The 10,947-nt window shown below is 39.1% G+C and overlaps 2 protein-coding genes and 1 long non-coding RNA gene across 3 annotated transcripts; 1 reads left to right on the forward strand and 2 right to left on the reverse strand.

Annotated features, from left to right (window-relative positions):
* Positions 1 to 389: 389 nt before the first annotated feature.
* LOC134792650 (uncharacterized) lies at positions 390 to 6,545 on the reverse strand. Its single transcript, XM_063763909.1, has 2 exons — positions 6,198 to 6,545; positions 390 to 6,072 (listed from the first exon to the last, which is right to left on the reverse strand). Exons 1-2 carry the CDS (start codon positions 6,246 to 6,248, stop codon positions 664 to 666), a joined length of 5,460 nt encoding a protein of 1,819 aa, XP_063619979.1. The 5' UTR covers positions 6,249 to 6,545; the 3' UTR covers positions 390 to 663.
* A 291-nt stretch (positions 6,546 to 6,836) lies between these two features.
* On the forward strand, positions 6,837 to 9,394 carry LOC134792651 (mediator of RNA polymerase II transcription subunit 19). The gene is made up of 3 exons (XM_063763910.1): positions 6,837 to 7,134; positions 7,262 to 7,633; positions 8,233 to 9,394. The coding sequence occupies exons 1-3, from the start codon at positions 6,954 to 6,956 to the stop codon at positions 8,391 to 8,393; spliced, it is 714 nt and encodes a 237-aa protein (XP_063619980.1). The 5' UTR covers positions 6,837 to 6,953; the 3' UTR covers positions 8,394 to 9,394.
* LOC134792652 (uncharacterized) lies at positions 9,237 to 10,897 on the reverse strand. The gene is made up of 2 exons (XR_010144468.1): positions 10,710 to 10,897; positions 9,237 to 10,095 (listed from the first exon to the last, which is right to left on the reverse strand). It is a non-coding gene; the product is annotated as an uncharacterized LOC134792652 (long non-coding RNA).
* Positions 10,898 to 10,947: the final 50 nt, after the last annotated feature.

Here is a 10,947-nt window from a genome sequence, read left to right on the forward strand (position 1 = left end):
AATGTTACCTTCCCATAGAAAATGGACCAGCCAAAATGTATGAAACAGCCTTTTTTACGATTTCGGGGTTGGTCACATAGTAAAAGTTGCTCAGTATAATCCCAAAACTACCTAATGAGCGTCCAGTGCGACCACGAGTGCGACGCACGGCCGGCCAGACAAGTTTTTTTAAATACAAATTCTTGAACTAATGAAAAGCCGGATTAGTGCAAGTCGGACTCGCGCCCCGAGGGTTCCGTAATCACACACCCATACTCTACAGACAAGAGTGATTCTATAAGGGATTTATATTTGAGATGGGCACAACCACTATGAATGTTCTTGGCGTACGAAAAAAGTTAATTATGAACGAAGGAACTACAAAATCAAATAAAATAAAATAATCTAGATGGTATCAAAAATCGGATTTATATTTCCATTTTGCTGTATTGGTTAATGTCATTAACAATTTGCCAGGTTACAGATTTTGCCGCACAGCCGGTATCAAGCATAACATGTACTTTTTGTAACAATGATACATTTCTTCAGACCTAGTAACCTAAAACTTACACAGACTACCTACAAAGATATACAATACAGGTAAAGCTAAAGTATCTACATCATTAATAAGTTATATACAGAATAACAATATGGTAAAGTTACATATTTACAACCTAAATTTACTTATCTGTAACCTGAGAAAGTTTGATTTTTCCTACACTCGGGGCAGTACCACTTGCCCTTCGGCGGGACCATGATGCCGACGCACTCGAAGTGGAACCATTCGATGGCGCAGCCCTCGGCGTCGCACGCGATCATCTCCGAGACCTCGTCGTAGGGGCAGCGGCAGTAGCAGTACACGCTCTCGCCCTCGCGCGCCTGCCGCACCGGCGGCCGCTGGAAGGCGTAGGGCAGGCTCGACGTGCCCGAGTTCAGGTACGTCGGTGCCGGAGCCGGCGCCGGCGCCTGCGGCCCGCTCCCGTACCCCGCCAGCGGCTGGAATATCTCCAACGCTCCTTCCTCACTCGAGTCGGAATCGCTAGAATCCATAGATTCAGAGTTCATTAAAATTCGCGGCGGCTCGGGATCGGGGATCGGAGCGGTCAATCTAATGTGGGTATGCGTGGGCTCCGGATAATTGTACATTCTATGGGAGAGAGTCGTTGAAGGCACTTCTTTCTTAGCTTTATGCGTAACGGGCGAAGGCAAATCCTCTTTTCTCCATTCAAGTTTTGGAGGTAGATGCGGTTTTAATGCCGAAGTTGTCGCCTGCTGATTTCCGTCGTCTTCACAGTAGCCGTAAAATTTGTTGGGCACGCGTCTTCTCTTCGAAGCGCGCTTACTGCTATCGGACACGGAAGCGGTTGGGGTACTCGGTTTCACGCTAGTCGGGGTCATGGAAGGGGATGGTATAGGAGCTTCCGGAATATGAACCGTGTTCGATTTCAAGGAAATGGTCATTTTATTCGGTATCAACGGCGTTACGGGTGTCTCCATCTCTGATTTGGCAATAATGTCCTTAGGAATGTGCACTTTAATGGGGGCATGTTTCTTAGAGCTCTTGGATTTCTTTTTCTTCTTGCTTTTCTTTTTACTGCTCGATTGTTTATCTTTTATTTCACTTTCTATCTTGGGCTCGATTTCTTCCTTGACTGGCGTGGCAGCGCGGCTCGGCTCTCCCGACACAGACCCTCCGTCCGACGGGGCGACAGACGCTAGAAGTAATAACTGGTTTCGTTTTTCCGCATGTAATTTATTGGCTAGTTTCTGCGGGTGCTCGTCATAAAATTCTTCGTCCGTTTCACTTTCATCGGTCTCCAGATCTGTTTCATTGATAGGCGGTTCAGGCTTTTCTGGAACTAGTATCGGCGTCTCCGACATACCCATTACATCTACATTGGATCCATTGCTTAATCTTCTATTGGGTAGCGTTTTCCGTAGTTGCTTATTCTTTTTCTTCTCATTGCCAGACTCATCTGATGAATCGGAATCTGAAGAGCTAGACGACGAAGAGCCGCTGCTGGACGAGCAGCTGCAGTTGGAGCCGCAAGAGCAGCTCGAGTCACTGTCGCTACTGCTACTGCTCGTTGACGATAGATCTCCGTGTCTCTTTTTAGGAGACTTTCTATTTTTCTTTTTGTCAAAACTAAACATATCTTCGTCACCATTTAAATCGTTTGGTACTAAGCAGTAATCATGGTCAGATTCACAAACGTGTTTCCTGATGGGGACTAATGGCGGTGTCTTTTCCTTCTCTGCTTTAGCCTGATACTTTTGTAAGTTGTGATAGATCTCCAAAACTTTCTCATGCTCAGGTTTTACCTCAGCAGGTTCAGCTTCCTCTTCTACTTTACCTGGAGCCACATTTGCGGCTGAGTCAACTGTGTCTGTCATAGCAATAGTGGGATCTGTAATTTCCGGTTTTTCTTCATCAGCAGTTTTCTCATCTTTCACCAGGGCCGGTGCCGTAGCTGGTGGACCGCCACTGTCTGACTCGTCACTACTGTCGCTTTCTGAGAGATTTAAAGCTGGCAGGTTTACATCCAAGAGCAATGCATCCTTGTCTTTTAACTTCTTCTTCTTAGACTTTTTAGACAATAGTTCAGAGCCCGGCTCATGTTTTATATCAGAAGTTCCAGCTTCTTCAGGCTTATCATTAACTAAATCTATGACAGGAATTGGATCTTTACTATCGGCGGGATTTTGTTCAGCTGCGGTAGGTTTTTCTGCATTCAGATCTTCTGTAAATAATTTTTTTATGTGTTCATCAGCATGTTTCTTCAGAAGCTTCTTGGAAACAAATTTCTCTGTACAGCCTTCTTCTGTGCAGACATGTGGAAACTCTTCAGAATGGAATCTCTTATGGACTTTCAGATACACAGCTCTTGTGAATTGTAAGTTACATTCGTCACATGCAAATACCGTTGGAGGTGTGCAAAAGTGGTACACATGAGGCCACTTCTTTTGCATACATTTTTTGCACATGACACTTTCTGTTCCATGTTTCCAAAATAAATGTTTGGTTATATCTGGCTTATTTCTGTAGGCTATACCGCAGCGATAGCATAAATGGTGCAGTTTATGTTTCCAAACATGGTTAGAAAGGCGCGATTGACTGTGGCAGAATTCTAAACATACATTACATGCATGGTGAATCTTCCTAAGGTGAACCATTAACCTAAACGACGATGGTATTGAATCTACATTGCACAAGCAGCATCTAAACTTAATTTCATACTCAGAATCATATGTTCCAGGGCATAAATGACATAATAACTCACTATAACTATAAAAATTAGATTTACACATAACACACAACAAAATTGTTCTCTGATGCATTTTCCGATTATGTAAATAGAGATCTTTGTGGACAGGAGTTTTAAAAAAACACTGAAAACATTCAAAGATGTGGTCAAACTGAGCACCCTCACTATTGTCAAAACTGTCATATGAGTCCAAGTTGATGTACACGGTACTGAGCTCTGCGGCGCCGGCACGCACCTTGGCAGTAATGGTCTCCGGCAGCAGCTCCTCGGCCGTGATGCTGTCCACTGTGGCGCAGAAACGGTGCTGCTCCACCATGTGCAAGCATAAATGCTCACAGTTCACTGCAATCTTCCGCACATGATTGCAATAAACACAGTTGAATATTGTGGAAGCCAAGAAAACTTTCAGTAGCTCTTTAAGTGGGTACTTATCCAATGGCCTATCTAAATTCAGCTGAATCAATGGTAGCTGCTCATCTGCAGTTGGATCTTCAATTTTGACATCAACATTAACATCATCAGTAGTCTCAGTCTTGGGCTCAGCTTCTACATCAGCAGGGATATCATCTGTTACTTGTATTGACTCCTCTATTTCTGGGTCAAGCTCTTCTTTGACATTCTCCAGTGGTGGTACAGGGTTTTCCGAAACTGTTGGTTCTGCTTCTAAAATCTCTTTAGGTACAAGTGGTGGCTCTATGTCTTTTTGATTTTCATCAACTGTTAACTTATCCCCATAATCACTATCTGATGAATCGTCACTGGAAGAGTCCTTGTCCAAAAGTTCTTTAGGGACTCTCACAGTTAACTTGGGCACCCTGTTCATAGCATTATCATCCTCCACTTTGTTATCGTAAATTGTGGTTTTTATTGTGTTTTCTGGCTTATATTCTGGAGTTTTCGTAGTGTTTTCTAAATTATTGTTCAGGAGAGCCTTTAATGTGGTATCTTGATCATTTTCATATATAGTTGTTTTAACAAATGGGCTATCAGCTTTATCACAAATAGTCATTTTAATTGATGGTGTTTTTGCCAAAAATGGTGCGTCGGGGATGTCTTTTTCATACCGGAAAGGAGCAAAGGTTTCCCTTTCATACCGCTGAGGAGGAGGAGTATCTTTTTCAGAACGCTGTGGTGGAGGAGCATCCTTTTCATACCTCTTGGGAGGCCTCCTCATTCTGCTTGGTGGCTTGTTTGCACTATGCTGCCCAACAGTGGGATCAACAGTAGAATTAATAATGACTGGTGAATTTGCATTGTTCAAACTTAATTTCAATTTTATGCCTTCCTTTTCCCTTTCAACAGGTGGACAAATTGGCTCTTCAGGTTTTGTTGATGGAGGTATGAAAGATGAATTATATGCATTATGCCTTTCATCAGTCTGAGAGTCACTTTCTTCTGAGCTTTCAGAATTATCGTCTCCATTGTGATGATCATTGTGTAGTTCTGGGCTGGGCTCTCTTGCTTGGAGAGGACTAGTGGGTTTAGTGCTAGAACTATCTAATTCCATGCCGGAATCTTTTGTATCTTTGCTGGTGTCCTTGCCAGATGATGTAGAATTGTCAGAGTTGATGCTAGTGTCACTATGTACTGTCTCAGAATCATTTTTATTTTGTAAAACCTTACTACTTTGTGATGTCACCGTCTCCAATTTCTCTTCAACTATTTCTTTCTTGTCAAATCTATTATCATTAACAGTTTTAGTCAATTCTTTTGCTACTGTGGCAGGTCCATTAGCTGATGAATCATTTGTTTTAGACTTTGTAACATTGTTGGGTTTTACTGCATTTTTACTAACAAGTACCGGCACTGGTTTGGGTTTCACATTGTTGCAATCATGGTTAAAAAAGTCATCCTTTTCACTGCAAATCTCGTCACACATACAGCACATCAAATACAGAGTCCCATTGTAAACATTAAAAAAGTCTTCCTTGGTTTCATAGTTAAATTCCTGCACATTGTGCTTATTGGTCAAATGGGCAGACAGTTTCTCAGCTTTTGAAAACATTCCTAGACAAAACAGGCAGATGTGTCTGTTGTGGACTTCTCTCATGTGAAGAAACAAATTCCAGTTTTCATAATATGTACCACATGCCGAACAGAGATAGACCTTCCTTGTTACCCTGGATGGGCCTCCAGTGCTTGCTTCTGTATTCGGAGCTGCCTCAGGACTCAGGGCAGGTTCTTTAGCTTGAGCCCGACATACCAGTTGATGTTCTTTCAACATAGCAAGGGTCTTGAATGACATGGAACAGCATTTCCGACACTTGAATTTCACCATTGGTTGTAATCCTAAGCTTTGGGCATATTCTTTCAACTGGGATCCCTTTTCCGGTTTACCTTTCTTGAACTGTGCCAGCTGACTTTTTGGCACGAGCCGGGGGACAGGTTTGTTGTGTTCACTATCTTTTGCACTGTTATCAACTGTAGGCATAACATTGAGTAAGCGTTTTGGTATTAATTTAGGAACTCTGGGCAAATTATTCCTGGGTAATATACTTGATTCAATGGGTTTATTTACAGAGGGTCTCTTTTTTTTCACTGTGCCACAATACTGTTGGGAGTTATCCACAAAAGGCCGCTTGCCAAGGTGTATTCGCAAAGGGTTGATACGTTTTCTGATCCTGTCCGGGTGCGACGCCTCGGCGCTGGCGCGGCGCGGGGCTGCGGGCTCGGCGCGCGCCACCCTGGGCGGGCTGGGCGGCCCGTCTTCCAGATCGTGCCCATTTGCAGTCAATTTAAAGCTCCTCTCGTCGTAACAGTTCGCCAAAGACGCTAACGCGTGTTTATCATCTTTCGTATTGGCATTATTACCATCTTCCATAGTTTTCTGAAAAAATTAAAACATGTGCTTACTTTTGACTGGTTAGAAACAAAAGACGTACTAAGAGAGGCGGAATCGAAGCATTATTTAAATATTTATCACGATGATAACATTGTATACAACCACTTTACCTCTGAAATCGTACGTCCAGTACGAGTATAACAGTAAAGATTCGTTTCCATGCATCCGTTTTAGCGAAGCGCTCCTTACATCAGGCTTATTATGAGGCAGCCGCGAGCTGATCATTCCCGTAAAATGGCGTCACTTCGCAGAGCGAGGAATGCTCCTACTAAAGCCGTTCATTTAGGTCCGTTACGCCACTTATTTCACATTGCACAACCATTATTCAGTTTTCACATAACGTAAACAATCACAATTAAATTAATATAATTACGTTACACTGTTTATTTCCCAATACATTGGAGAGAAATAAGAAACGCGTTACGAGAAGCTAATTCATGAAGCATAGACTAAATTCTAACTTCTTAAATTTAACTTTTTTATGAAATGGGAGGCTACACAAAGGAACATCGAACACGTGGTTTTAACCATAGACAATTATAAAATATCATTTTTTTAAATATATTGCATGTGTAATATGATAGACTCATTAATTATTAGTATATTTTTGTAATAAAAATAAAACCATTGATTTTCTTCATAATTAAATAATCTCAATATAATAATGAAACCAATTTTAAGATACCAGATTTACAACACTAGTTGCTTGATGCTCTAATTTTGTGTCCTATCTGTGGCACATTCACATTTGCATTTTGCAGATTTGTCAAAAAGCTGGTGAAGAGAAGGGTGTATAGTAGTGGTTTTTAATATAATTTAGTGTATATCTTAATTTTATGTTTGTTAGGGGATAATGATAATGCAAGATGATGTCTGATCAGTTTAGAAAGGTGGAACCATACTCGCCAAAGTCCTCGCCGAGGGGCGGTAGGTCGCCCGTGGTCTCTCGGCAGGATTCCTCTGGCACCCTCAAGACTACCATTCAGCTCGGCAAAAATCCTTCTATCGTACACAGTGGACCTTTTTATTTGATGAAAGAACCTCCTGGTAAGACATTATCAAGTTAAATTAAAGAGTTTCTTTTAATGCGTGTCGCAGTGTTTTCATTTTTCAAAGTACCTACCCGAAAGAAAAGATATAAAATTCTATTTACAAAACTTCCATTTCGTTGCAGGAGAATGTGAACTCACTGGAGCTACAAACCTAATGGCATATTATGGTCTTGAGCATTCATATAGTAAATTTAATGGAAAGAAGCTCAAAGAATCTTTATCCTCCTTTTTACCAAATCTACCAGGCATTGTGGATGGGCCGGGGCAAGAAGACAACAGTACCCTGGGCTCGGTAATAGCCAAGAGGCCTATAGGTGGCAAGGAGCTGTTGCCGCTCACTAGTGCACAGTTGGCAGGATTCCGCTTGCATCCTGGGCCTTTGCCTGAACAGTACCGCTATGTTAGCTCCACTCCACCAAAGAGGCATAAGAGCAAACACAAGAAACATAAACATAAGGATGGGGCGCCGCCTGGTCAAGATACTCCATTGCAAGGTATGTGGTTATTGCCCTAATTGTTGTTTAATACAATGTTTTAAAGTACATATATGGTCCTTTCAATTTGCGACGTAGTTACGTAATGTGCTCATTATAGCACCTGGTGTCGTAATGTAGCACCAGATGTACTGTAAAATTATCAATTTAATTACTGGTACCTTTACTCACCAATCCTTGATCTTTATTAAGGTTAATCTTCATATGTGACCTGTCAAAATTAGTTAATTCCTAGGCAAATATCTGTGTCTAAGCATATGACGTCAAACACATTTGGGAAGTCCATAAACACCTTTGTTGCCTGCATCCAACCCAATGCAACATTAAGTGCCACTTGTACCATTCATATTTCTATGACAGAGTTAGTTTGGCCCGTCTCTAGTTCTAATTTGTGGTATTTCATCTCATTTCTCATATTTTATTACTTAATATAATAAATAAATAAAAATAAAAATAGCCTTTATTACTGAAGTTTTTTTTTTAACATTAATACTTATCTACTTAAAAATATACCTTATTTATGAAGGAGGAAGGAAGGAAATAATAAGGTACAAGGTATATTACTTAATATAGCTAATACAAAATAACTTACTTTCCAGACTCCTCCAACCCAGACACATACGAAAAGAAGCACAAAAAGCAGAAGCGTCACGACGACGACGCCAAGGAACGCAAGAAGAGGAAAAAGGAGAAGAAACGGAAAAAGCAGAAACACAGCCCTGAGCACGGCAACCTCACGCCCAGCCAACATGCCACATAGGCCGGTCCAAGCATAATATGGAAATGTTTTTAGGTCTGATATTTTATACAGTAATTGCCATCCCACGAAATTTTAAATTGGGATTCTGAATTTATATGGTTACTAAATAAATTCTTAGGTTTTACAAATATTGTATAGAGCAGTGTTTTTCATATTTTTTCATGGCACACCCATTGCTCTTAACTGTTTGTAAGGTTTTTTTTTCTTTCAACAATATTCATAATCTGAATTTGAAATGATATATTACATGAATTTATTTAGTAATTATGGAAGTTCCCAATCAATTCAAGATTGCGTGGGATAATCCAAAGTGGTAACAGAGGATGAAGTATGTGCACTATTAGGATTTAGGATCAAAAAATATAGACATCAAATGCACTGACTTTTGCCCTTTGTAAAAGTCTATAATATGTATACATATTTATGCACTCGACTGTACATACATCCACACACATAATTTGGTATAACAGCATTTACACCTGACAAAAAAATATATTTACAAAGGCAGAATCTATAAAATTTATAAGTATCGTAATCACTAAAATTCCAAAAGAAACAAGGAAAATATGACGATTTTTGTCTCTAACATAATATTGTTATATGCTGCCAAATTTAAACATAGTAAAATGCATAATTATGCCTTGTCATTTGATTGATGCAGCTATTTTCTTATGAATAAAGCATCCCCAAAATATTGGTTCCATTTAATTTGATTCACAAAAGATTGTCCAAGGAAGACGGAGCAGGAATTAATATCCTTAGCCTATAAAAATTTATAAAATAGGTAGTCATGTGGAATGTACTAATCTAAAGTTCTTGAGTTTATAGATGCTAAAATTATGATTTTTAAATGAATAATTCTGTACTGCTTATATGGACTACTTGCCACATGATGACTGGTGTTGCTCAGGTTTTACTAGAGATGAACCACAGGACCCACAACACAACATAAATATACTAGCCACATTGATAGGTAATTTTTTAAGTAAATACATGTTTTAATGTTTTACTAATGTTTGTTTTGTAAAGAGCTGGCGCGAAATGTCTAATCAAATCTTGAGCTAGCCCTTTTAAACCTGTCGTGTCCCTGTAACAATTAACTGATCATTTATAAACCGTATTGCAAAGAGATAAGACATACTTCTGGTCAGTTAAGTGTGTTTCTGTTAGTGCATAGAAAACTAATTGCATCTTTCTGAGTATGTACAATAGGTTCAAAATCCAAAAGCAAGTTACGCGGAGCGTTCCAGGAAATACGTAGAACCTCTGTAGTGTACGAGATAGTCACGTTGTGAAGTGACGCATTATTTATAATTATTGTGAGTCAGCTTGGAGCGTGTCGTATCATCCTCTTTTAATACTGTTATGATTGTATACCTATACATTGTGTCACTGTAAATATCAATATCATGCTTAGGGATAACTTAACAACTACTATAAATGTGTTCTAAGATTTTATTTTGGTACACTTTTCTAAAGTACATTTCATAAACTTGTAACTCATGTTATTTCCAGTTTTATTTCTTATTGTGTGCAAAGTTTTACATATAAGGTTGGTATTCCACCTGTCCAATGTGTATTGCGTCTCACTCTCTCACTAAGCAACATGTGATATGCAAATATACATTGGACAAAGAAACAGGTGGAATACCACCCTAAGTAGTGATATATTTCTTAATATTCTTGATTCTAAAATCCTTTTCTCTTTAAACATTAGGGTGTTTCATTTTTCCGAATTTTCGATTTTCATCTGACTTTGCTCGAATTCTTGTTCTAACTGATAAAAAAATATTATACGTTAAATAAAATTAAAATCGGTCAACATTTAGAGGTTGCACAACATCAACAAAGATTTTTCAAATAACCAACGACTCTACATCGGAGGGTAGAAAATGGTTTAAGCGGCTACCATCAAAGCGGAGAGTAGTGTGATACTGAACCTTCTACATATAAATAAATTTTAAAATTAGTAGTAAACTTGGATTTTGGTTACTCGATAAATGTTCTAATTAAGATTTTTCAGTTTTTCCACCTGTTTTCAAAGGAAAAGTGCTTTTATCGTGTTTTAGACGCAAAATTCAGTTTTCTCATTCTATTTTAGTATCAGTTCATTATATTTTGTCATTTTAGAACATAGTTCATTTTCACGCAATGTATGGGGTTCTCACTCTACCTTTTCAACTTGTGCAACCTCTAAAAGTTATTCGATTCTTTTGAAAATTGAAATAGATAGTTTTTAGTGTGGGGAGACTCCATTGGTGAGCAAAGTCAGGAAAAATATTACAACTTTTTTTTCTCCATACAAAAGTGAATCACCCTATTAAACATGTAAGTTCAACCATAGTAGAAAGTGATAATGTTATGTGCTAGTTGTAAGTTTGTTAATTTCATGTTATTTGTGCACCATTACTCTGTAAATAATCAGTTTATTTCATCAAACTATAATTACTTGAATAAATAAATTGGTAAGATGTTTTATTGAGTTTTTTTCTGGACATGAATGTTTATACGCTGAATACCCTCTAGTCCAGGGGTACCCAATCTTTAGTCCGCG

This window comes from Cydia splendana, chromosome 8 (assembly GCF_910591565.1).
Source record: "Cydia splendana chromosome 8, ilCydSple1.2, whole genome shotgun sequence".
NCBI classification, from domain to species: Eukaryota; Metazoa; Arthropoda; class Insecta; order Lepidoptera; family Tortricidae; genus Cydia; species Cydia splendana.

Excerpts from the sequence above, each read along its gene's own strand:
- LOC134792650 (XM_063763909.1), bottom strand. The coding sequence starts at position 6,248 with ATGGAAACGAATCTTTACTGTTATACTCGTACTGGACGTACGATTTCA. Across the intron at positions 6,073-6,197 it reads CTGGACGTACGATTTCAGAG|AAAACTATGGAAGATGGTAA; the intron begins GTAAAGTGGTTG and ends TAATTTTTTCAG.
- LOC134792651 (XM_063763910.1), top strand. The coding sequence starts at position 6,954 with ATGATGTCTGATCAGTTTAGAAAGGTGGAACCATACTCGCCAAAGTCC. Across the intron at positions 7,135-7,261 it reads TTTGATGAAAGAACCTCCTG|GAGAATGTGAACTCACTGGA; the intron begins GTAAGACATTAT and ends ATTTCGTTGCAG. Across the intron at positions 7,634-8,232 it reads TCAAGATACTCCATTGCAAG|ACTCCTCCAACCCAGACACA; the intron begins GTATGTGGTTAT and ends CTTACTTTCCAG.